This window comes from Tachyglossus aculeatus, chromosome 4 (genome assembly GCF_015852505.1).
Source record: "Tachyglossus aculeatus isolate mTacAcu1 chromosome 4, mTacAcu1.pri, whole genome shotgun sequence".
Classification (NCBI taxonomy): domain Eukaryota; kingdom Metazoa; phylum Chordata; class Mammalia; order Monotremata; family Tachyglossidae; genus Tachyglossus; species Tachyglossus aculeatus.
In genome coordinates, this window is record NC_052069.1 from 137256662 (window position 1) to 137282137 (window position 25476).

A 25476-nucleotide genomic window follows, 5' to 3' on the forward strand; every position below is an offset into this window, starting at 1 on the left:
GGAGGCCCTCCTGCCCCTCCCTGGGCTGTGACTGGCTTCCCAAACCTGGGGTTCAGGAGCTGGAACCGAAAACCTTCTCCCCTGTGCTTGGCTTGGCCCAAGAAGCCACCTGCCTCCCAGGCCGACAGTGCCCGGAGCCTGCTCTGCCCGTGGGAGCCGAGACCCTTGGTCAGCCCCCCAGCTTCCATCCCTAAGCCAGGACACAATGTGACTCATTCAAGTGAGGGGTGAGGGGGCCGGGAGATTTACGACCTGCTCCCAGCCTCAACTTTTCAACTTCTCGCCTTAGCTCCGACCTCAGAAGGCAGCGGAGACGGCAGGCAGCAGGAGCTGGGGGTCGGGGACCCCCCAGTCTCCAAAACAAACACACTCTCCCTGCCCAGAGCCCCCACCCCAGCCAGAGAGGCCCACTCCAAGGAACCCAAGCGAGCAGCCACCACCCCGAGCCGTCCCACGCAAGCCACCGGCCGCTACCTGCAGTCGGCCAGGACCTCATCGATCAGCTGGGTCACCAGGGAGTCCAGCTCCTCGGCCGGGAGCTGGGCTTTGACCGCCAAGTGGACCTGCTCCAGGCTGGCTTCCTGGAAAACCGGCGCATGTGGCTCAGGCCCGAGGCCTCCCTCAGCCTGGACTACTGGGGCCAGGGGGAGGCTGCCCACCCTTCCTGCCTGTGGGCCCAGGGAGGGGCAGCTGGAGTCCAGAACCCTCTCCAAGGGCCGGAGGTTCAGAGAGCACTGGGGGCACCGGAGCCTGGGCCATGGGGCAGGGAAAGAAATCAGGCTGGGCCTCAGGGAAGTCAGGCTGGGGGAGAGGGGATTTATGTCTTCAGGACCCTGAGAAGATCTCGCTTCATCCCCCAGGCCGGAGAGGGTCCACCCTGCATTTGACACAGCAGAGGGACGCGGGGGGAACACTGCTATGATGACATAGAAACCAAGGCCAGAGGGCTGTGCCCCATACTCCCCTGGCCCCCCAGCCATATGTTGAGGCTCTCAGCTGGGAGCAAGTGGGTGGGCACTAAAATTTAATTCCGATCTCTCTGTGTCTCCCTGCTGCCTCCCCCATCAGACTGGAAGCCCTTCCAGGGTAGAAACTATGTTGTCTCCTCCTCCCCCTGTCCTTCCCCCAGCCGCCAGTACTCTTTGCACACCCACACACATGTGCACACATGCCCCACTGACCAGCCTGTGGACGATGTGGTCGAGCATGTTCTGTGTGTCGGTCCTATGGCTGATATCCTCCCAGTATGAAGACAACACCACCACCGGCTTGACGTTGCCCCATGGCAGGTAGTAGTAGTGGCAGCCTGTACCCAGAGACAGAGAGAAACAGAGAACAGAGATGAAGAGAGATCGAGAGCAAAGACAGATGGAGAGCAGAGAGAGACAGAGAGCAGAAATGAAGAGCAGAAAGAGACAGAAAGAGAGAGGCAGAGAGCAGAGAAACAAAACAGAAAGAGACATAGAGCAGAGACAGAGAGACAGAAAGCAGGGAGAGACAGAGCAGAGAAGCAGAGAGAAAGAGAGGCAGAAAACAGAGACAGAGAGCAAAGAGAGACAGAAAGCAGTGAGAAACAGAGAGCAGGGAGAGACAGAGATCGGGGAGACACAGAAAAGAGAAACAGAAAGAAGAGAGACAGAAAATGGAGACAGAGAGCAAAGAGAAACAGAGAGACAGAGAGCAGGGAGAGACAGAGAACAGAAACAGAGAGAAGAGAGACAGAAAACAGAGACAGGGAGCAAAGAGAAGCAGAGAGACAGAGAGCAGAGGCAAAGAGAGACAGAAAGCAGAAAGAGACAGAGAACAGGGAGATAGAGAGAGCAGAGAGAGCCAGAGATGGAGAATAGCATTTCAGTCCCCAGCTAGCCCTCCCCTGGCCCTGGCTGGGCACTGGATGGCACAGCCCGGCCCCCCAGGATCCTGAGTCCGGAGAGCAACACACCATCAAAGACTGCCCGGCTGTATTGTGTGGTAGAGGCCAGGGGGAGGCAGGTGTTGTCAAATTTGTTGCCGTAGTTCCCGATGCTGACTTCAAACTGGACGGCGGCGTCCACGTTGTGCAGCATGGTGGCCGAGTAGAAGGATGCGAACAGCGAGTATTTGCGCCTGCGGAGGTATTTCTGGCCAGACGGGCACAAAGCACAGTTCCCCGTCAGGCCGCCGATCGCCGGGGCTGGCCTCCATGGACACACCTGCGCTCTCCTCTTACACAAGGACACACGCTCACCTGCACCCTGGGCACCCGACACACACTCAGGCACACGCACACAAACCGACACACGAGGGCTTAAATTGAAGCGTGACAGAGCGGGGTAGATATGAGAAGGAACTTCCCTGATTGTCAGGGAGATTTAACTCTAGGGCTGTGGGGGTCTGAGGGAAAGAGTGGGGGTGTCCACCCCTGGAGATCTTTATCCCCGCTATGGCCTCCAGGAACCCCAGGTGACTGAGGCATGCCCCTGCTTCAAGGGAGGGGAATCGCTCTAATAATAATAACTAATAATAATATTTATGGAATGTATCAAGGACTCACTACGTACCCAAACGCTGAGCTAAATACAAAATAATCAGGTCAGACATAGTCCCAATTCAAGACAGTGTTCACAATCTGAAGGGGAGGGTGAATGGGTACTGAATTGCCATTTTACAGATGAGGAAACTGGGGCCCAGAGAAATCAAGTATCTTGCCTATGGTCACACAGCAGGGAATGGGGTGGAGCTGGGATTAGAACCCAGGTCTCCTGACTCCCAGGGCTGTGTTGCTCTCACCACCTGTCCACATGTTTTGTTTTGTTGTCTGTCTCCCCCTTCTGTGAGCCTGTTGTTGGGTAGGGACCGTCTCTATATGTTGCCAACTTGTACTTCCCAAGCGCTTCGTACAGTGCTCTGCACAGAGGAAGCGCTCAATAAATATGATTGAATGAATGAATGATTGAACTAGGCCATGCGGCCTCCTGTGGTTCTTCCCACCTCTGTAATTCTGGGAAAACCGTGGATAGTTCTGTTGCCTATTGGCTTGGGGGGAGGCTAAAGGTCGGGGGTCCCTCCCCTTCACCATCCATCTGTCCGTCCATCGCAGATACCTCGACACGCAGTATCTCGTCAGAATGGATGGGCTCCAGCCTCTGCTCTGGACAGTCCACGAGCTTGGTCTCCAGCGCCAATAGTATCCGGCCCCGGTAGGATACGCCTTCTCCCTGCCCGAGCCCGGAGAGGGTGAACCAGGTCACCCGGGGCCAGGGCACTGTTGGATGCCAGGCTCTACCTTGGCCTTGCCCCTTCCCCCAGCCCATCCACCCACCCACAGCCCTGACCCTTTTCCCAGCCGATCCCACCCCCAGCCCCACCCCTTTTCCCCCATCCATCCAACCCCCAGGCCCTTCCCTGGCCACTCCATCCCCAGCCCCGGCCCAGCCCGGCCCGGTAAGCCGGCCCGACCTTCCCGCTGTTGAGCTCCTCGTAGGGGTCCGGGAAGCCGGTGAACTCGCGGGGGCTGCCGTACAGGTTCACGTAGCAGGGCCCGAACGTGGGCAGGAAGCCGAGCCCGTCGTCCACTGGGGGGATTCAGGAGGGGGTGGGCAGGCGTCAGGGGCAGGTGTACAAGCACACAGGGAGGGCAAAGGAGAAGGGCACCCCAGGGCCAGGGTCTCAGTTTCCCTGACAGCAGGCTGGTGGGGGGCCAGCACACAGATGCCCCAAAAGAGCCTGCCCACTCCCCAACACTGTTCCTCTGCCCACCCCTGCCACTAAGGCCCCTAAAGTGACCGGCCACTCTGTCCGTCCCCTGCCCCGCTACCCCAAACCTTCCGCTCCCTGCATCCCACCCTGAGGATGCAGTCCAGTCCCCATTTTGGCTCGGGACCTGCCCTGAGACTGAGACACCGTTGCTTCCTCTGGGGAGTCAAAAGAGCCACAACCCCGGGGCAGAAGAGGGAAGGGGAAAGGGCTGAATCACCCTCCTCTCCAGGGTCCTGGGGACCCCCGAGCTCCAGCCCACCAGCTTGGACCCCCCAGACTTAGCCACAGCCCGGGCAGCGGACTCAGAGCCCTGCAGGACCAACTGCCCAAGATAAGATCCCTGCCCCTTTCCGCCCTTCCCGCTCTCCCCGTCTGCAGTAAAGCCCTGCACATGCTCATTCATTCATTCAATTCATTCGATCATATTTATTGAGCTCTTACTGTGTGAGAGCACTGTACTAAGTGCTTGGAAAGTATAATTCTCCTTCTGCAGCTTCTCCCCCTCTACACGCACACCTCACCGGGCTCAGTTCTGCAGCACAGAACCTCCTCCCTGGAAGTTCATCTCACTGCAGAGCCTGTCGGCCATCAGTCCAACCGTCCAACTGGCCATCCGGCCCGGCCTGTGGGTGCTCTCCAAGGGAGGGGCCCGGCCTAACTCTGAACCAAACTCACTGTTCACCTTATCTCCTCTCGCCACCGACCCCGATCCTTTTGAATACAGACACCCCAGGGGAGGGCACAGATAATTAAATCAACAGATAATCCAATAGCTAGCTCCCACCTCATCTCTTGCCCAGCCTATTCCCAGAGATGAAAGGGAGCAACTTTTTTTGGGGGGGGGGGCGGGGGGGGCGGTTGTTCTGCATTTCTCACTGCCCCTGCCCACATCCAAAGGGAGCAGACTACTCTTCTCAGGGCACTCTTCCTCCCCATGGCAGGTGGTCAGAGGCCCGGGCCAACACTGGCGGCATTGTCATGGTTGCTCTAGAGCACGGATGGATGATCTCTCCTGAGAAGTGGGGGATTAGGGTGGGGGAAGGAAGGGTCCTGTCTTTTGGTGGGGAGGTCCCCCCTGCAGAAAGGGAGCACCAGAAGTGAAGAACTGGTGGTTGGAGGTATCACTGGGCCAGGCTCCATGTGCCATCGGCTCTGAGATCACTTTCTGGACTGCTGGCCACCTGAGTCTCAAAAGGGTCTGCAAATCCCTCTAGACTGTAAGCTCAAAGTGGGCAGGGAACGTACCTACCAACTCTGATGTAATGTCCTCTCCCAAGTGTTCAGTACAGTGCTCTAGACTGTAAGCTCATCCTAGGCAGGAAATGTATCTTCTATTTATGTTGTATTGTACTCTCCCAAGCACTTAGGACAGTGCTCTGCACATAGTAAGCACACACAGTGATTGATTGTTCTGCCCACAGTAAGTTCTCAATAAATACTATTGATTGATCGATTGATCTCAGAAAGGGATAGACTCGGGGCCCCACCCCCCACCTATCCTCAGGCTAGGAGGAGATGGATTAATAATAATTATGACGTTTGTTAAGTGCTTACTAGGTGCCAGGCACTGAACTAAGGCTGTGAAAATGAGCACGAGGCCCAAGGAAAAAGGCCAGGCTGAAAATTCACCAGGGCAGAAGACAGATAGGAAGTTTAATAAATGTTCAAAATGGAAGCCACAGCTCCCAGTCATCAGGTGCGTCATCCAGGGGTTATCAGGAGGTAAGTAGCGGGAGTGGGGCAGACTGGGGAGATAGAGAAAGGCCAAGGGGGACCTTATGGGAGGGTAAATCAGTACATTTCTGTTTTCCTCTCAGCTGGGCTCAGGCAAGAACATATTTAAAATGGCAACGGTCAGAGCATATAGCTGGCCTCTCCCAGCAGACAACTTCTCTGCTCTGTCCGTTCCCCCCGCCCCCTCCCGTGTGCTCTCTTTGTGGCTGCCTCTTCTGGGAAGTCTTCTGTGATTCATCCCCCGCACGCCCCAACCTTCCCGCACCATCTACGAGCCCGGACCGGACACTGTCACATGTGCCCGTATGTCTGTCCGGCCAGGCTGGGGGCTGCCTGATGGCATGGCACAGATCTGCTCCCTAGCGAGGACCACCCCCCAACCCCTCGGCTGTTACAGGATGGAGGATGGATGGAGTGAACCCTAGGCCTGGGCTGCCACAACTCTGTTCCCCACTCCAGCTTGCCGAGCTCCATTCCCTCTCAGGTCCCACCCCTTGCCACCCTCCTAGCCCTCCCCTGCCGGACCACCCGAGCCTCATTTCATCCCCCTCCCAGAGATCCGCAATTCCTTAATGGAACAACGTACGGTCGGGGGCTTGGAGAGGGTTCGTGGCGCCTGGCAGTTCCTCTGAAGCATAAAGAAATGGAAAGAGGTTAGGGTGGCAGCGGGGATGAGGCTGGTTACGTGGACTGCTGACTCAAAATGACCACTGCTGACCCCTGCCTCACGTCTTCCCTCCCCTGCCCCGATCCCCCTCTCCCTCCACATCTAGCAACCACCACTTTCCCAAATTCAAAACCCTCCTAAAATAGCATCTCCTCCAAGAAGCCTTCCCTGACTCCCACCCCTTTGCGTCAACTATGCACTTGGCTGCAAACCCCTTATCCCAGCCCCACAACACTTAAGTACATAATTATAAATTATTTATTTATATTAATAATGTCTCTCCCTCCTCCAGACGGTAAACTTATTGCGGGCAGGGAACATGCCTACCAATTATGTTGTATTGTGCTTAGACAAGTGCTCTGATACAGTCAGGGCTCAATAAATAACACTGGTTGATGGATTGGCTGGTGGAGTTTGCGGGGCCCTGTGTTGCTGTCCATTCCATCCTGCATCTTGATAACCCAGAGCTTCCTCTGTTGCTGGGGTTGGGTTTCTGACTCACCTGACAGCAGCCACAACCATTACGTTCCCATAACCTCCTGCCCTTTCACCCTTCTCTGCAGCCAGTCCTATGGGCTATGGGCTATGAAATGATGCTAACCCCAGAGGGTGTTGGCGTGATTCATGTCTGAGTGCCTATCTCTCCTGCCCTGCCAGCAAACTGTCAGCACCTGAAAGGGAGGGACTCTGTCTTCTCCTCCTAACTCTGCCCCTCCCTCCAGGCCACTGTCTGAGGTTCATGGCTATGTCTGTGTATATGTGTGTGTGTTTGTGTGTCCTGTGTCCCCCATCATACTGGCAGCCCTTTGAGGGCAAGGACCATGTCTCCTCCTCCCTCTATCCCTCCCCCAGTGCCCAATACAGTGTGTGTATTTGTGTGTGTGTGTGACTGTCTGTGTGTGTCCTGTCTTGCCCATCAGACTGACAGCCCCTCGAGGGCAGGGACCAGGTCTCCTCCTCCCTCTGTTCCTTCCCTGTGTCCACTACAGTGTGTGTATGTGTGTGTCTGCTTGTCTGTCGGTTTGTCTGTATCTGTCCTGTCTTCCCCCATCAGCTGTCAGAGATTGGATCTGCCAAAGATTAGAGAAGTGGTGTGGCTCAGTGGAAAGAGCCCGGGCTTTGGGGTCAGAGGTCGTGGGTTCAAATCCCGGCCTCACCAATGGTCAGTTGTGTGACTTTGGGCAAGTCACTTAACTCCTCTGTGCCTCAGTTACCTCATCTGTAAAATGGGGAGTAAGACTGTGAACCCCCCATGGGACAACCTGATCATGTTGTAACCTCCCCAGTACTTAGAACAGTGCTTTGCACATAGTAAGCACTTAATAAATACCATCATTATTATTATTATTATTATTATTATTATCTCCTCCTCTCTTTGTCCCTTCCCCAGCTCCCATTCTAGTGTGTGTGTTTGTGTGTGTGTGTGTGTGTGTGCCCTGTCTCCCCCTTCCAGCAAGATAGCCCCTCGAGGGCAGGGGCCATGTCTCCTTCTGCATCCCCTCCCTCCAGAGCCAAGGACAGGGCTCTGCGCCCAACTGGAGGGGAGAGATGGGGACAGCCAGAACTACAGGTCCCAGCAGTGCTCCCAGCCAGGGATCAGGCCCCAGGTCCCAGGATAAGCCAGGCAAAATGTCCAGCTGCCAAGGCTCCAGGTGCCCAGATGCCAGGGTTATTGGCACCTGGCAGGGCCAGGTGAGGCCAGCCATCCAGGTTGCATCCCCCAGTCTGGTGGCAGCTCATTCCAAAAACTGGTACTGCCACCCAGCTTCACCCCCTGTGCCCCAAAGGAGGTTCCAAGTAGAAAGTGAGCTGGGCCTCAGGGCCCCTCTTTCCCTGCCCCCTCCCCCTTGCTGTCATTTCTCTTTGTCTGGGGAACCGCTGACATCTGGAAATTTCCCGAAAAGCATCTGTTTGGGAAAAAAATCTCCCTATGTTGGGGAGTGAAGCAGGGAGAAATCTACCTGGAAGCAAATATCATCCATCAGTCAGTGGTATTTATTGAGCACTGATTGTGTGCACAGCACTTGGGCATAACACAAGGAGTTGGCAGATGCGATTTCTACCCTCAAGAAGCTTATAGTCTACAGTCTAAGCAAAGGTCATATAAGAACGCTGAGCTGAGACTTCAACTATGTTCCAACTTGAGTCTTCAAGGGAAGAGACAAGTCACTGTAGTCCATCCTCAGACCCTACACAGCCCCACAGATGGCCACCAGGCAAGTAGTCCGGAGCCCTTGGGGATAGCCACCGAGATGGTGGAAGCTCCTGGCTGCCTTCAAGAGAGAAGATAGGACCTTGTAGAGGTCTTTCAGTTCTGGCCCTGTGAGCTCTCTGATTCCCCAGAGGGAGGGGGAGCCTGGAGAGGGGAGGAAGGATTCTGTGGCAGTAGGGTTGGGAGTAAGCAGCAGAGGAAAATCAAGCCATGCTGACCAACCGGAAACTGCAGGAAAGGAAGCGGGACTCATGCTGATCATATGTGAGACAGACAAGCAACTCATACGCAAATGAAATGTACAGCAGACACAAGCAAATGAATCTTTATGTCAACTACCAGCGTGCTCCTGGGCCCCCAGGTGGAAGTTCCTGCCTGGAGTGAGGCAGCCAGGTTAAACTGCAGCACCGTTGGCAGGAGGGATGCCCACTTCTAGCCAAAGTTCCCCAGAGCTGTGGCAAGGGACTGACAACACGGGACGGGAGAGCTGGGCAGGGGCGGGGAAGGACAGCCTGGGTCCATAAAATCCATTTCTCCCCAGGCCCCAGCCCCGTGCCACGACTGGAAAGCAGAGGGTCCGTGACTGGAAGCAGCTGTCCGCCGCTGGGTAAGAGAGCATGGGTCTAGCCCAGGCACATGGGCACGAGTCCAGCCATACCCACTCGGCCCCCAAGACTGCTTGGGCCCTGCCTCAGGTCTCCACCAGTATTGTAAAATTCATTCATTCGATGTCGTATTTATCGAGCGCTTACTTTGTGCAGAGCACTGTACTAAGTGCTTGGGAGAGTACGATATAACAATAAACAGACACATTACCTGCCCACAGTGAGCTTATAGTCTAGAGTAAAAGAATCGCAGCTCCAGGGGTTGGCTGTTTCTCACATGATGTCATGCAGAAACCTAATCCACACCTGACGGTTCCCACCTTGAAGCCCAGGCCCACTCTGTCCCAGAGCCAGGAGCCCACTGCCCACTGTCCAGGCCCCACAGCCCACAGCCTGAAGCACAGAACCCAAAGCCCACAGCCTACAGCCCAGAACCTGCAGCCCTGAACTTTCCGCAGACCACAGCCTGCAGCCCACAGCCCGCAGACCACAACCTAGCCTGTAGACCACAGCTCACAGACCACAACGCAAAGACCAGAGCCCACAGTCCACAACTGCAGACCACAAGCCGTGGTCTGCAGCCCACAGCCCAAAGACCACAGCCCACAACCTAGAGCCCACAGCCCACAGCCCACAGCCAAGCCCCCAGACCATCGCTCGCAGCCCACAACCCTCAGCCCACAGCCCTCAGACCGTAGCCCACAGCCCCCAACCTGCAGGCCGGGGCCAGCGAGCCCAGCGGGAAGGGGGAGGAAGGGCGCAGCGGGCTCACCTGTGATCTCTCCTCCGGGGGTGGAGACCTTGGACATGCACAGGAAGGAGGTGCCAATGACATCGTTGTGGGAGAGGCGGTCCCTACGGCAAGGCCAGAGGCCACGGCTTGAGCCCACTCGGGCCACTGCTGGAGGGGCTGTAGACACTGCCCTGCCCCACTGCCCTGCTATGTCCCAGCTCCAGTCACCCCAGGGGCGGGCCACAGTGCACCCGGGCTCGTCCGGTCCGCCACACGCTCCCCAAAACCATCCTCGACCCAGCCGGTCCAGGCCTTCCTTCTAACCATGGTGACGAGAGGCCTCTGCAGTCCTAAAGTGTCACCAGCAGGAAGCATACGCCCCTCCATTTAGAGAAGCAGCGTGGCTTAATGGAAAGAGCCCGGGCTTGAGAGTCAGAGGTCATGGGTTCAAATTCCGGCTCTGCCAATTGTCAGCTGTGTGACCTTGGGCAAGTCACTTCACTTCTCTGGGCCTCAGTTACCTCATCTGTAAAACAGGGACTGGGAGCCCCACGTGGGACAACCTCATCACCTTGTATCCTCCCCAGTGCTTAGAACAGTGCTTTGCACATAGTAAGTGCTTAATAAATGCCATCATTATTATTGAGAAGCAGCATGGCTCAGTGTAAAGAGCCCGGACTTGGGAGTCAGAGGTCATCGGTTCTAATCCCGGCTCTGCCACTTGTCGGCTGTGTGACTTTGGGCAAGTCACTTAACTTCTCTGGGCCTCAGTTCCGATCACCTTGTAACCTCCCCAGTGCTTAGAACAGTGCTTTGCACATAGTAAGTGCTTAATAAATGCTATCATTATTTATTATTATTATTATTGCTGCTACTCCCCCTACAGCCTCTGGAGTGTTTTTGAGGATGTTCCTAGAGGTTAAACTTTTATTTTTGACTCTGCGGAGGCAATGTTCTCACCACTGCTGGACCAGCCTTGGCAGGAGTTTTCCCAGCTTGCGGTCCGGCAGTCTGTAAGCTCTTCCAACATTTCCCCGTTGGAAGGTTGGAAGGGTAGAAGAGTCTTGGAAACCTCTCCCAGGAGAACCCTGTTTCTTTTTCTAGCTAACTGGGATTCGCATCTTCAAGCACACAGAGATGCCCCCTCGGTTAACTACAGAGAGGGTTTGAGCTGTTGGGAGGGGTAATGGGGAACCTTCTGCTCTCAGAAAAGGGGAAACCCATCCCGCCCCCACCCGCAGACCCTCGGCTTCCAAATCCAACCCCGTGTACGACACCAATCTCAATTATCCATGCAGTCGAGACGGGAATGAAATAGATTGACGAAGCCCGCAGATAACTCATCATCGTGCTTCAGCCAAGGCTTTCCCTGCAACTTCTCATGAGAGACAGCGTTAGCCCGCTGGAGTTTCAGCCCTAACGCTTGGAAAGGGAGGGAGCAGAGGAGAAGCCAAGGACCTGGATACGATCTGCTGACTCTCCGCCTCCCCCCAAGCCCCCTGACCCTTCAACCTCTGGATAGTCGAGAAGTGGGTATGCACTGAAACTTTAAAAAACAAAGCAATCCAAGAGGAAAAGGCCTGAGGGACCTTGGGAATGGACCCCCCCCCTTTCTCCCTCCCTCTCCGTGCCTCCTCCTCCCCCTCCTCCCCACTCCCTTCCTCTGTGGCTGGTCCAGCTTTGCTGGAAAAATGACTCCACTGTAGGAATGTGCAGAAGCCACTTGGCTCGTCCTCCCAAAGGGTAATAGATTTTCCTCCTTTTCTTGAGTAAAAGGCAAAGAGTCTGAAAATAGCCTCCCGGAGAAATTCCTCCTCCACCCGAGCCAGGAGGCCAGCCCCAGACGCCCTGGCGGGGCAGATTTCATCCAGATCCTGCCCGTTCATAGCGGGCACTGGCTGCAATTGCTGAAATGAGGAGATTTTCAATGGACAGAAAACACCTGTAGGGAGAAAACCACTTCCCCCTGGACCATCCCGTGGCCGGGCTGACCTCCAGTAGCCCTGGGCCTGTGGCTCCCCTTTCTCTTTGCTCTTTTCCCTTTTTGTTTCACCTTGCTAAAGACGGTTTCCTTTGCTGGGGGTGGGTGGTTAGTACACTTTAAAAACTGGCTGCTCTCCCTTGGCACTCGACACGTCAAACCCTCCTCCCAGGGGCAGCAGGGAAGAGAGCAGAAGGAGGCCAGGAGTCCTCCTCTCCCCAGGAGTAACCCCAAAGGCAGGGGATTGGAAGGAATGACCTCTCAAGGAATGCATCCTTCCCAGGGACCTTCCATCCCAACCCTAGAGGTCAACGTAGTTGCTCACTCACCAGTCAATGACTCGGATCCTCATTTTGTCACACATGGAGGGGAACTGTGCAGGGGAAGATGAATGGAGATCATTCAGCTCAGAAAGTGGGGCAGGGGAGGGCAGGAAGGAGAGGGCAAAGGGAAAAGAGCTGGAGTGGGCAGTTCAGAGTTCAAATCCTGCCCCTCACCATGGCAGGCAGCGTGATGCTCTGATTCCACTGGGGATTGGCTGTTTTCTCCAGGATCTTGCTGCAGAGCTGGGGGCAGAGAGCAGAGTGGGAAAAACCCCACAGAAAGATCAAGACACTGGTCTTTTCCCAGGCCTGGTCTTCTCCCAGATGCAGGGCAGGGGCATTGACTAACTGAAAAATGGATTTCCTTTCTCCCCCTCCCTCTTCCACCTTGCCTTCTCCCACCTCAGAGCCCCCAGCCCTGCCTGGTAGTGTCGAGAATCACTTGACAATTCCAGTTCAAACCCCGAGGGGCAGCTGCCACTGCCCACAAATCAGGGAGACTCCTGGCCATTGAGTGGGGCCCAAGGGTTCCCAGCTGCCCATTATGGGGGGATGGTGCCCCCCAGGTCCCTACAGTGGGGATAAAGAGGGCATAGCAGAGCTACTAGAGCTGCTGATTCCACTCCAGGCCCCAGCCAGGGATTCCGTGCAGCTCTGGAAAGACCCCCGTAATCAGGCCTGTCTGCCCCACTCTCTCTGGGTAGCCACCCCCTCCTCCCCCACCCCCTATAACCTCACCTCACTGGCTGCCCAAACACCCCCTTTAGACTCTCTGGCCTTCCCAGGAAGGAGCTGGCAATGGCCCAAGAGCAATTGTGCTGGGAAGCAAGGGGATAGAATGTCAAGGAGGCCCTTCCCCTGACACCGAAGGTAGGGTGGATGTCCCACCCGGGCCCAGAGAGAGTTAGCAGCTGGCCTGGGGTGACTCAGTCACTGGCCATGGGCTGGCCTCCCCAAGAACCTGGGAGCATCACCTGTGGCTGGCCAACACTGGGATGGTCTGGGCTCCTAGACCCCGCTGGAAAAAGCTCGTCAGAACATAGGGGGTTTGGGAATAGCCCCTTGGGGGCGGAGCTCGAGGGCCCCTTCCCACTCCCACCTGGTCCACCTGGGAATCCCATCCATCTAGCCGCTGGCCCCACTGGCCAGTCTAACAGACCGCCCAGCGCTGGTCACAGGCAGAGCAAGGTGAGGCGGTCCTGGGTCAGCATCCCTGCTCCTGGTAAACACCCCCTACATTCTTCCCCTCCCCTCCTGCCCAGTGCAGCCAGGCCACTTCCTCTAGGAAGGCTTCCCAAATTCATCCCACCTGGTACCTCTCACTCCGGCTCCATCCCTGCTGCCCCTCCACCTCCCACACTCCCCACACCCTCCTCCAGGGCTGTCTGTCTGTCTGTCTGTCTGAATGGACAGGACTGTCTGTATGTCAGTCAGGGCACAGCAGTGGACTAGGAGTACTCTGAGGGCAGAGGCCAGTGTGTCTGTCTTCTGGTCTGGTCCCCTAACAGCGTGGCCTAGTGATTACAGCACTGGCCTGGGAGTTAAAAGAACGTGGGTTCTAATCCCATCTCTGCCACTTGTCTGCTCGTTGACCTTGGCCAAGTCATTTCACTTCTCTGGGCCTCATTTACCTCATCTGTAAAATGGGGATTGAGACTGGGAGCCCCATGTGGGATGGGGACAGTGTCCAACCTGATTAGCCTGTAACTAACCCAGTGTTTAGAACAGTGCCTGGCACATAATAAGTGCTTAACAGATACCATTTAAAAAAAAGACCAGTGATTAGCCCCCTGAGGATGCCAGGGGGTAACTGGGCATTGGCAAGGACACTGTTGCAAACCGATATAGGGTCTCTGAGCTAAGGGTCTCAGTGGAATGGGGCAGGGACGGGTCTAGGGCGGGCGGCAGCGCTAGGACACAGCTGAATCAGCCCCACCGAGATCCATCACCCAGGGCCTGACCAGATGCCCCCCCTCCCCCCCGCTAGGCTCCAAGACCAGGGTTCTGTTTTCCTGGGCACTACCCGCTGGATTTCGGCAGCGAGAGACAAGAATCATTCTCATTCTTCCCATTCCTCACAAAGGCAACAGAAGTTCAGATAGGGTGATGATTTGGCCCGGGGACAACCAGGGAGGAAGACCAGGACTCAGGCTTCCGGACTGCCTGCTCACTGCCCTGTCACCGCTCTTCTTCTGGGAGGGCCTGCGGGGATGGTGGGTGGCCTGGATGCCTCCCCTCACCCCTTCCAGGTGAAACTCTGCTTTCCAGCCTGGACAGTTCAGTCGTTCCACTTGTCCCGGCAACACTACCGTTGGTCACACTTAGCCCTCGCCTTATACAATAGCGGCACCCACAGCTTACAGCACCAATTACAGGCCTGGCTTTCTCTCTCTCTCTTTCTCATTAAACTGAAAACGTACTAAAACCCACCACCACAGAGTCCTACAGTAACAATATCCGATTTCAGGAATTCGGTCTACCCCAGCACTTAGAACAGTTAGCACACAGCAAGCACTTATCAAATACTCTAAAAGTGGGGACCAGATACTAAAAGCCATGAGCTGGCCTCAGTTCTTCTTGCCTCATAATAATAAAAGAAGAATTGTGGTATTTGTTAAGTGCTTACTAAGGGCCAGGCACCGTAATAAGGGCTGGGATGGATAAAAAACAAATTGGGGTGGACACGGTCCCTGTCCCATATGGGGCTCACAGGCTCAATTCTCATTTTACAGACGAGGTAACTGAGGCACAGAGAAGTGAAGTGACTTGTCCACATCACACGGCAGACAAGTGGTGGAGCTGGGACTAGAACCCATGACCTTCTGACTCCTAGGCCCGTGCTCTATAATAATAATAATAATAATAATAATGGCATTTATTAAGTGCTTGAAAGCTAATGGTTGGGAGTTTGTGAAAAGACCTCATGAAAATCCAAGGCAGGACTTATTAGATGATAATAATGATCCTTCCATTCCTATTACGTCCATCTCCAAGCGGCTCGGGGAGGTTTTCAAAGACAGAAGCAGCAGCAGCATGCTGCCTCCACACAATGTAGAAAGTGGGGAAGACTGCAACTCTGGCAGCGACTGGGGCTGTTAGCACTTACTATGTGCAAAGCACTGTTCTAAGCACTGGGGAGGATACAAGGTGATCAGGTTGTCCCACAGGAAGCTCACAGTCTTAATCCCCATTTTACAGATGAGGTAACTGAGGCACAGAGAAGTGAAGTGACTTGCCCAAAGTCACACAGCTGACAATTTGCAGAGTCAGGATTTGAACCCATGACCTCTATCCACTAGGCCATACTGCTCCCCCACATAAACCACTGAGCCGAAGTGCAGTGATTCCCCAGAGGGGTCTTCTGACCCCACCCTCCCCACCCTCCCATCCCTAATCTGCTTCCTGCTTCCCGCAGCCCGGGTCAAGCCCACCCACCGCTGGTGCCTCACCATTTTGCCGGCAAAACTGACTTCCACGAAGGGATCGACCAGGTTCTTCTTGTTGCTGTCGAAGCCAAAGACCTGCTTCACGTTGTCCATCACTGCATCATCCACTGCAGGTAGGACAGAGAGCCACACCTGGCACCCAGTCCCCTCCAGGAAGCATCACCCCGTCCAGACACCAGCCACCATATGTGTTGGCTCCCTTGGGCCCCGCTGTCATGCATGCAGTGAGTATCATGCGGGAAGGGAGAACATCACTGGATGAAAAGGAGCAGGCCACCCTGGGCATGGCCCGGAGAGCCCCCAGATGTCCCAGCAGGCCCGGGTCACCCTCCACTATGGCCAGCCCTTCCTCTCATCCTGATCTACCCTGGCACAGCGCCACGCAGAAGGATCAAGATTCAAACCCGGCTCCCCAGACTCCCGCCCCAGATCCCTTCTAATCCCTTGGCCCCACCCTCGGTCTTCCAATGGGGGCCACAGAGAAGGCTAGCGCAGCCCTCTTTTGTAGGCAGGGGGGTGGATAAAATGAACTTTAGTAGGTCCTAGGCCACAGTGACTCAGACCCTGAGGGTTTCCTCTCTCCGTGCAGGGGGTAGGACCTGCTAAGTTTCCTCGTCCCAAACAAAGCAGGCCTCCAGTTCTTTCCCCCACAGCTCCCAAACCCACCCCTGGGCCCAGCCCCAGGCCCCAGCAGCAAACGTGTGCAGGACATACTCTGGGGCAGGTCCTCGGCCCTGTAGATCTTCAGACAGAAGTGGGCGCCTCTTAGGCTCATCCCCGTCGGGCGCAGAAGGTTCCCCTCGATGTCTTCCTTGTCCTCCCACGAATCTTTCCTCTCCAACTATGCGGCCCAAAAAACTCTCAGTGAAGACCCAGTCATGACACGGTCCTTGGAGTTGAGGGTTAGGGGGCCTGGGCCACCACTGCTCTGCCCCAGGGGCCCAAAGCAGGACTCCAGCGTCCTCTCTGGTGAGCCGGTCTCACCCTCTGTCTGCAGCCTCTCCCGCCAAGGAACTGGGAGGGGTGGGGGACGGATGCTACAGACCCCTGACCACTTGGAGCTGCTCAAGGTTAGTACTGATCGAGGGGTGAATTGCCCAACTTGGGGCAGACTGCTGCACTGCTCCCGCCGACCGAGGAGCCCCATGGCCTAGCAGGAAGAGCTCGGGTTCTAATCCCCACCCCGCCATGTGACCTTGGGTAAGTCTCTTCACTTCTCTGGGGCTCAGTCTTCTCATCTGTAAAATGGAGATTCAATATCCCCTACTCAGATCGTGAGCCCCCAGTTGGGCAGACTGTAAACTCATTATGGCCAGGGAACGAGACAGCTAATTCTGTTGTATTCTACTCTCCCAAGTGCTTAGTACAGTGCTCTGCACACAGTAAATGCTCAATAAATATATTTGACTCAATGACATCACTCCAGTAACCCTACCACTGATACATATCATTATCGATTATGTTTCTGGGTATTTAGTTGAGGCTGGGCCTCAGCAAGTATGCCCACCTCCTTAAACTCTGTTCCTTTCCTTATCTGTTATTTATTTAAATATCCGTCATCCCCAGTAGATCGAAAGCTCCACGTGGGCTGGAATGGTGTCTACCGACTCTACTGTAATCTCCAAACAGTTTAGTACAGTGCTCTACACACAGAAAGTGCTCAATAAGCCCAACTAATTGATTGACTGGTTACTCAAGAGAAGCAGCGAGGCTTAGTGGAAAGAGCCCGGGCTTGGGAGTCAGAGGATGTGGGTTCCAGTCCCGGCCCTGCCACTTGTCTTCTGGGTGACCTTGGGCAAGACGCTTAACTTCTCTGCACCTCAGTTATCTCATCTACAAAATGGGGATGAAGACTGTGAACCCCACGTGGGACAACCTGATTACCTTGCATCTACCCCAGTGCTTAGAACAGTGCTTGGCACATAGTAAGCACTTAACAAATACCGTTATTATTATTATGATGATTACTCACTTTAGAATCTGCTCGGGCTTATGTTCTATCTACCGCGTCAGAGTAGTAGCCTTTGGAAGGCAGGGGTGGGTCTCCTCCTCATCTGCTTCTCCACCAGCATTCGGGGGTGTGTGTGGGGGGTTTGTGTGTGTCCTGTCTCCCCCATAAGACTCGAGGACAAGGACCGTGTCTCCCCCTCCGTCTGCCCCCAGTGATCCCTCCGGTCAGAGCGGACCACCTCCTGGCCGCTGGTGCGGAACTGGCCGGGCCGGGGCTGAGCTGGGGAGTGAGCAGGGCGGAGGTTGAGGGATGCACTCACAGGGGCCTCGTCCCCAGGACCCAGCACAAGCAGGCTGACTTTCAGATAGCCCCGGGCCCCGCTGGACAGGTCATCTGGGTCGGAGAGCAGCAGCCACTTCCGGAGATGGGCATGTCCTAGGGAAGGCCCGGGGGGCACGCAGGGGAAGATCCGAGTGAACCCCCAGGATTGCTTCTGCTCCTGGGAGTCCAGCCCTATCCCCCCCCACCCCAACCCCAGAGTCCAACCCCACCTCCTTGGATACCAGCTCCCGTACTCCTGGAGTCTAGCCCTTTCCCTGCTCCCCCAGAACCCACCCCCACCCCCTCGGATCTAGTCCTGCCCCCCTGGATCCAGCCCCTCCCCCAGGAGTCCAGCCCCTGCAGTGTGGCTTAGTGGAAAGAGCCCGGACTTGGGAGACAGAGGACGTGGGTGCTAATCCCCACCCCACCACTTGTCTGCTGTGTGACCTTGGGCAAGTCACTTCACTTCCCTGTGCCTCAGTTCCCTCATCTGTAAAATGGGGATGAAGACTGTGAGCCCACATGGGACAACCTGATTACCTTGTATCTACCCCAGTGCTTACGCATAGTAAGCGCTTAACAGATAGCATAATCATTATTATTATTATCATCCAGGCCTGGCACGGTGACCATTCACACACTCACGTGGCTCTCTGTACACGGCCCCGATGTCCATCTAGGAGAGGGAGAGGGGAGAAGGTGAGCGGCAGCTGGGGGGCCCATGCAGCCGGGAATTAGAGCTGGGGGTGGGGGCGCCGCGCAGAGTTACCCGGAATTCCCCGATGAGGGCATCCTTCCGGAGCGAGCAGGAATCCACCACCTGGACCGCGAGGGGCAGACAGAGACCCGGGGCCAGACTGACACCTTGGAGGGGAAGGAGGGGAGGACCAGGCCCTCGGCCCAACTCCCTCCCTGCTGCTACCTTTCCCACTGCCCCTGCTGACCCCTCCAGTCCCCTTCTGTCCTCTGCTGTGCCCTTGCTGTCCCCCGCTGTCTTCTGCTGACCCCTGCTGCCCCTCACTTTCCCCTGTTTCTCCTTGCTACCTCACATACTCCCAATCCCACCCTGGCCTGGCCCCTCTCCCCCATTCCCTCACATGTACACCAACCCTCCCAGAATGCCCGGTGTGCCCCGAGGGAAGGGGGATATGTGGGGTTCCAGTTCCCCTGCCCCCCAAACTCAGCCCAGGCCCAGAAGACAGAGGTGGGCTGTGCGATCGCACAGTTTACAGGGGTGGTCAGCGCAGGGAGCCGGCATAACTGCGTTCCATCTTATGCCCAGGGTGGGGGTGAAAGACCCCTCCCTCCATACCTCACTCCTCACCCCCACCTATCCCCCCAGGGGGTCAGTTCATCCTTACGGTGATGAATATGGGGTCCTCAAACAATTCCACCGGAGATTCAAAAATGTTGAAGAAAAGAGTCTAATGGAGAGAAGAGAAAATCAGGCCAGCAGCAGGGAAGGGAGCCGAGTTGGGAAGGGAGCTGGGATGGGGGGAAGCCAGAGGAGCAGGGAAGTGAGCAGAGAGGAGGGAAGAGCTGGGAGGAGAGAAGACAGGTGAGCAGGGAAGAGAGAATAGCAGGCAGAGCTTGGAGGAAAGTGGATAGGGGAGCAGAGAAGGGAAGAGAGCAAAGGGGGGATCTGGGAGGGGAGCAGGGAAGAGAGCCAAGTGGAAAGTTGGGAAGGGAGATGGAAGGAAATGTGGGGAAGGGGTGAATTAAATACTCCTTGAGGTCAAGGAAGGTGTCTACCAGCTCTGTTGCATTGCACTCTCCCAAGCACATAGTGCAGTGCTCTGTACACAGTAAGTGCTCAATGAATACAATCGATTGATTGATCGATTGATGGTGTCAGCCTGGTGTGGTGGCAGAAGCCCCGTCTAGGCATTGGGAGCCCAGGATTCTCATCCCAGCTCAGCCACGGGCCTGCTGTGTGACTTCAGGCAAGTAACCTGACTCCTCTGCGTTTCAGCTTTCTCAATTGTACAATGGCATTGTCGTTGCTGTTATTATTATTACTATATTTGTTAAGGACTTACTATGCGCCGAGCACTGTTTTAAGTGCAGTATAACTGACGTGAAAGCACTTTGGAGAAATAAAAGCATGACAAATTGCAGCTGTTATCATTAATTTTATTATTCTTGAATTTTCCTCCCCCAGCTCTCAGTGTGTGCTGAGCAGAAGGAGGCTGATTTACCTGATATTCTGTTCTGCTCACCAGAGGGATGGATGAGGCTAGCAAAATGAGCTTGGGACCATAAATCCAGAAACCCAGGTTCTAGTCCCGGCTCTGCTCTGTGACCTTGGACAAGTCACTTAACCTCCCTGGGCCTCAGTTTCCCCAACTGTAAAATGGGGATGAGACAGACTGTGAGTCCTGTGTGAGGGTCTATGTCTGATCTAATGCAGCAATCAGCACATGGGAAGGTCTTAATAAATGCCATAATCATTACTATTGCTTTTCAGAGTAGCAGCATGGTTTAGTGGATAGAGAATGGGCCTGGGGGTCAGAAGATCATAGGTTCTAATCCTGACTCCTCTGCATGTCTGCTGTATGACCTTGGCCAACTCACTTCACTTCTCTGGGCCTCAGTTACCTCATCTGTAAAATGGAAATTAAAGAGTGTGAGCCCTATGTGGGACAGGGACTATGACCAACGTGACTAACATGTACCTACCCCAGCGCTTAGAACAGCGCTTGGCACATAGTAAGTGCTTAACAAGTACCATAATTATTATTATTTCCTTATACCCTCTCTCATCACCAATCTCATTTTATCCCCCATCCCTGTGAGGTGGGGAGAGGCAGGGATAGTTTTCTTCCTTTTACGGATTGGGAAGTTAGCACCCAGAGAGGTGAAGTGACTTACCCAAGATCACACAGCAGGCTAGGGACTGAGTCAGGATGGGAAATGGGGTTTGTGACCCCCAGACTTGTGGGTGGGTCTTTCTACAGCCCACCCTGAATTCTGTTCTCAGCTTCCAACTTGGGTGCTCATAGAGAAGCAGCATGGCCCAATCCCGACTCTGCCACTTGTCTGCTGTGTAACCTTGGGCAAGTCACTGCACTTCTCTGGGCCTCAGTTACCTCATATGTAAAATGGGGATCAAGATTGTGAGCCCCATGTGGGACATGGACTGTGCCCAACCTGATGACCTTATACCTATCCCAGTGCTTAGAACAGTGCTTGGCACACAGTAAGCACTTAATGAATACCACAATTATTATTATTACCCAGTCCTTATCCTGATACTCTGTCATTTCCAGTCTGTAAGCTCATTCTGGGCAGGGAACATGTCTACCAACTCTGTAGTATGGTACTCTCCCAGGTGCTTAGTACAATGCTCTGCACAAGGTAAGCACTCAATAAATACCACTGACTAAGAAGGAGTAAATAACTTGTAAGTGGAGGTATCAGCCCTTGATCCCAAGGCATATAGTAAGTGCTTAACAAATACCATCATTATTATTATTATTAATGATGATGTGATTGATATGGCGGGGATGGTGCACAGCTTTCTGCGCCTCTGCCCTCACCTCATCAAAGAAGGGGCTGTTTCCTTTGCAGATTCTGGTTCTCTTGGTCTTCCCGGCGGCCGTGACTTTGACCACGGGCCGGATGCTGGCTCCAGGCAGCTGGCGTCCCTCTATCACGCGCACTCGGATCTGCGGGGAGGGGGTGATGAGGGGAGTGGGGAACCGGGGGGGTGGCCAGATGTGAGAGAGACAGATGGATGTGTATCCCCCAAATCCCACACCGGGCTCAGCCCCTGTTTCGGTTGCACCGATTGCTGACTCCTTGGGGGGCCCGACTGACCAAGGGGCTGCAGCCTCTTGCCCCTCTGGAGCCTCAGGAATGGCCTCGCAGAGTCAGCCGGGAGACCCCCGCCCCCTGGCACAGCTCTTGAGGGCAGTCGGTCCTGTAAGAATGGACACAGTTTGACTTGTGGATTGATCTGCCCTTTCGCTGATGTGCGCCTGCCCTGCTCCCTGATTCACACCTGGGCTCCCCCCGGTTCTCTTGACAGGGAAATCCATTTGGACCGACCCCCTGTGCCTTCCCGTTGCACTATTAGCTCCGTGGGCCAGGGACAGTGTGTCCTACTCCCAGGGCCCTCTCCTGATAGCTCGATCTTATGCCTAACACTCGCCAGGGACTCAGAAAATGCCATGGGTAAAGTGATTGATTGATTGATGCTTGCCAGCAACAGAGATTCCTGTTACAAAATCCAACCCACAATCACAGGTCGTTATCAGAGGGGATTGGACAGATCTGAGGATCAACAGTCCGTGCTGGCTAACGGGAGTGGAGTCAGGGATGGAGAGGGGAGAGTCAGGGGTGCCGGATGGTCTAATGCTGGGTCACTGGAGGAAGAGTCAGCGGTGGAGAGGGGAGAGTCGAGGGTGTGGGATGGTCTATGCTGGGTCACTGGGGTCGTATCAGAGATAGAGATTGGAGAAGCAGCATGGTTCAGAGGAAAGAGCCCGGGCTTGGGAGTCAGAGGTCATGGGTTCTAATCCTGGCTCTGCCACGTGTCACCTGTGTGACTTTGGGCAAGTCACTTCACTTCTCTGTGTCTCAGTTCCCTTATCTGGAAAATGGAGATTAAGACTCTGAGCCCCATGTGGGACAACCTGATTGCCTTGCATCCCCCCAGCGCTTAAAACAGTGCTTGGCACATAGTAAGCACTTAACAAATGCCATCATTATTATTAGAGAGAGGGAGAATCAGGGGTGTTGGATGGTCCATGCTGGATCAGAGGAGGGATGGTCAGGGATGGAGAAGGGAGAGTCAAGGGGGTTGGATGGATCACCGGTGGAGCGGTCAGTGATGGAGAGGGGAGAGTCAGGGGTGTTCGAATGGCCCAGGCTGGGTCACTGGGGGAGAGTCAGTAGTGTTGGGTAGTCCATCCTTGACCGGGTTGGGTGTCCAGGAGAGCAACTGGATTGACTCCTCCAGCCCCTTACACTCTGAGGGGGACAGAGTTGTGGTGGGCTGGCCAGGGTTTGGGGCTGGCCCAGTTGGCATGAATCTCACCTTTTCTAACTGCTTTGAAGAGCTGGATGTCCCCACCCTTGCCCCTACCCCCACCCCTGCCCCTACCCCCACTCCTCTGCCTGATCATTTATCTATAAAGAGCTGAACACAGGTCGGGTATGGCAGGTCTGGAAGCAGGAGGAGCTGGGCAAAGCTGACCACTGGCCACCAGACCCTTTGAGCCCCCCTGCCCCTCTGCAGCTCACTCACTCTCTCCCCTAAAAACCAGCTTGTGTTGCTGAACAGTCCCATCGCCACCTGCCTGAGCACACCCACACACGCCCGTAGAGATAGGAGGTCATCCATGTACATGCCTACACATGTACCCAAATATCCATAAACACATTCACAGACAAAAACATACAGGAACATATACACAGAAGCACATGCACTTACATATGTGAGACTCGTGTACACATATGAGCCAAATATGCATGTTTACATGCAGGTAGACATGTACAAGCATACACAGAGACACACAGGAAACTACATGCACCTGTGTTTACATATATACACCTTGACATGTACACATATTTATTCATTCAATCATATTTATTGAGCGCTTACTGTGTGCAGAGCACTGTACTAAGCGCTTGGGAAGTACAAATCATCAACATAAAGAGACGGTCCCTACTCAACAACAGGCTTATAATAATAACGATAACAAAAACTGTGCTATTTGTTATGTGCATTAGGTTCACCCTCAGATATGTAACAACATGTACATGTCTGCACATCCATATACACAGAAGCCCATGTACCTACATGTGCATATATTTTACATGCATATAGAGAGGCACAAATGTCTATGCCTATGCATAGTAATATGCATATATGCATGTACACAGCAAGGTTAGTGTGCACACATGTGCATGCATAGCCAGAGGCACAGGTACATGCATGCATGTGTATTTATACACAGACATATGGACTCACATGAACACACATATGCCAAGAGATATCAACGTTCCTGGTTCATTCATTCATTCATTCATTCAATAGTATTTATTGAGTGCTTACTGTGTGCAGAGCACTGTACTAAGTGCTTGGAAAGTACAATGTGCACACACACACACACACCTGGAAGTCCTGCGGTTTGTCTGACAGCAGTTTCTTCGGCGGGCTCCTTTTCCTCCTTGGGCCGGGGTGGTGGGGGCCGGGCCCAGGGGGCTTCCGGGGGGCAGCGGGGAGACCTGGCTGAGGGGGCCCGGCCCCGTCCGGAGGTAATTCCACTTCATCCCCACTGAGACCCTGATCTTCGGGGTCCTCCTCGCCCCCTGTATCTGCTCGGGGAGAAGGAGGGAGGGAGGAGACCATGGTCATCGGGGGAGGGCGGGCACAGGAGGGAAAGGGGGCACCAGCCTCTGAGGTGACCCCAACCCTTCCCATCCAGGCAGGCACCAGCTGGATCGGCAACAGAGAAAATGCAGGGCAGAGGGTTCCAGGAGACTGCCATGCTAGGCGACAGTGGGACCCAGCAGGAAGAAACCATCCACCCCACACTCCCCCTGCTCCCCATTCCCAGCCTGCACAACCCCCCGACCCACTCAGGAGAGGCCTTCAGAGAGGTCAGAGATGAGGAGGCCAAGGAGGCCGAGGGGAAGTCAGAGAAGAGGCTGAGGAGGAGACCGTGAGGTCAGAGCAGAAGCCGATGCGGTGGTCTTGAGGTCAGAAAGGAGGCCCAAGAGGAGGCAGCGGTGAAGCCCGAGAGGAGGCCAAAGAGGCTGAGGTGAAGTCTGAGAAGCAGTCAAGGAGAAGTCTGTGAAGTCAAAAAGGAGGCTGATGTAGTAATAAAGGTGGTATTTGTTAAGCACTTACTATATGCCAAGCACTGTTCTAAGCGCTGGATAGTATGGAGGTTGATGAGGCTGCCATGAGGTCAGAGAGGAGGCCAAGAAGGCCTAGGTGAAATCTGAGAAGAGGCCGAGGAGGAGGCTGTGAGGACAGAGAGGAGGTTGATGTGGTGGTGTTGAGGTCAGAGAGGAGGACTACAAGGTTTCCATGAGGTCAGAGAAGAGGCCAAGAAGGCCAAGGTGAAGTCTGAGTAGAGGCCGAAGAGGAAACTGCGAAGTCAGAGAGGAGGCTGACGTGGTGTTGAGGTCAGAGAGGAGGCCGAGGAGGAGGCAGTGGTGACGTCAGAGATGAGTTGGTAATGAGGTCAGAAAGGAGGCCGAGGAGGAGGCAGGGGTGAGGACAGCGAAGAGGCCGAGAAGGAGGCATCAGCGAGGTCAGAGAAGAGGCCACGGAGGCCGGGCCGGCGATCTCACCTGGGTGCAGTGGCCCCTTCGTGCCCGAGCAGCGGGTGTCCACGGTGGACTCGCTGAGGAGTGACCACGTCTCCTCTCTGGGGTAGCCGGCACCTGACACACGGTCAGTGCTCAGAGCCGGCTGGGCGCGAGGGCGAGGGGCGGGGGTCCATGCTGTTCCAGACGAGGTCCCCCATCCCACCCTCCTGCCGACTTCCCGCCCAGGCCCTGATGGGATATTCTTGCCGTCCACAGGCGGGAGCCGGATCCTTGCCTGCCTTGCCAGCCACCAGCCACGGTCCAGACCGGCCACAGCTGAGACCCTCAGCCTTGACCCCCTGAATGCCCGGTGAACAGGGCCTCCTGCACCCAACTGATCCCTTGAGAGTTGAGGGGTCAACTTTTCTATGGTCCTGCCTCCTGGCCAGGCTTCTCTTAGCAGAGCCTTGGGGAAAGATCCCTCCCCGTGTCCCCATGG

At 55.0% G+C, this 25476-nt stretch overlaps 1 protein-coding gene across 11 annotated transcripts in view; it reads right to left on the reverse strand.

Moving 5' to 3' along the window:
* Positions 1-25476, reverse strand: part of DYSF (dysferlin) — a 157711-nt gene that overhangs the window by 104675 nt on the left and 27560 nt on the right. For 5 of the 11 annotated variants that reach the window (XM_038744607.1, XM_038744604.1, XM_038744606.1 and 2 more), the window contains exons 6-23: positions 25020-25112; positions 23833-24035; positions 21251-21379; positions 19073-19135; positions 18481-18531; positions 18357-18387; positions 17710-17825; positions 16154-16280; positions 15443-15546; positions 12168-12236; positions 12000-12043; positions 9729-9811; positions 6059-6100; positions 3439-3554; positions 3084-3197; positions 1943-2120; positions 1182-1306; positions 475-581 (exon numbers count right to left, since the gene is read on the reverse strand). In XM_038744607.1, the coding sequence (XP_038600535.1) occupies positions 475-581; positions 1182-1306; positions 1943-2120; positions 3084-3197; positions 3439-3554; positions 6059-6100; positions 9729-9811; positions 12000-12043; positions 12168-12236; positions 15443-15546; positions 16154-16280; positions 17710-17825; positions 18357-18387; positions 18481-18531; positions 19073-19135; positions 21251-21379; positions 23833-24035; positions 25020-25112 (1795 nt within the window). The remainder of the gene's footprint in view (positions 1-474; positions 582-1181; positions 1307-1942; positions 2121-3083; positions 3198-3438; positions 3555-6058; positions 6101-9728; positions 9812-11999; positions 12044-12167; positions 12237-15442; positions 15547-16153; positions 16281-17709; positions 17826-18356; positions 18388-18480; positions 18532-19072; positions 19136-21250; positions 21380-23832; positions 24036-25019; positions 25113-25476) is intronic. The other 6 variants (XM_038744611.1, XM_038744610.1, XM_038744609.1 and 3 more) reach the window with 3 other exon arrangements.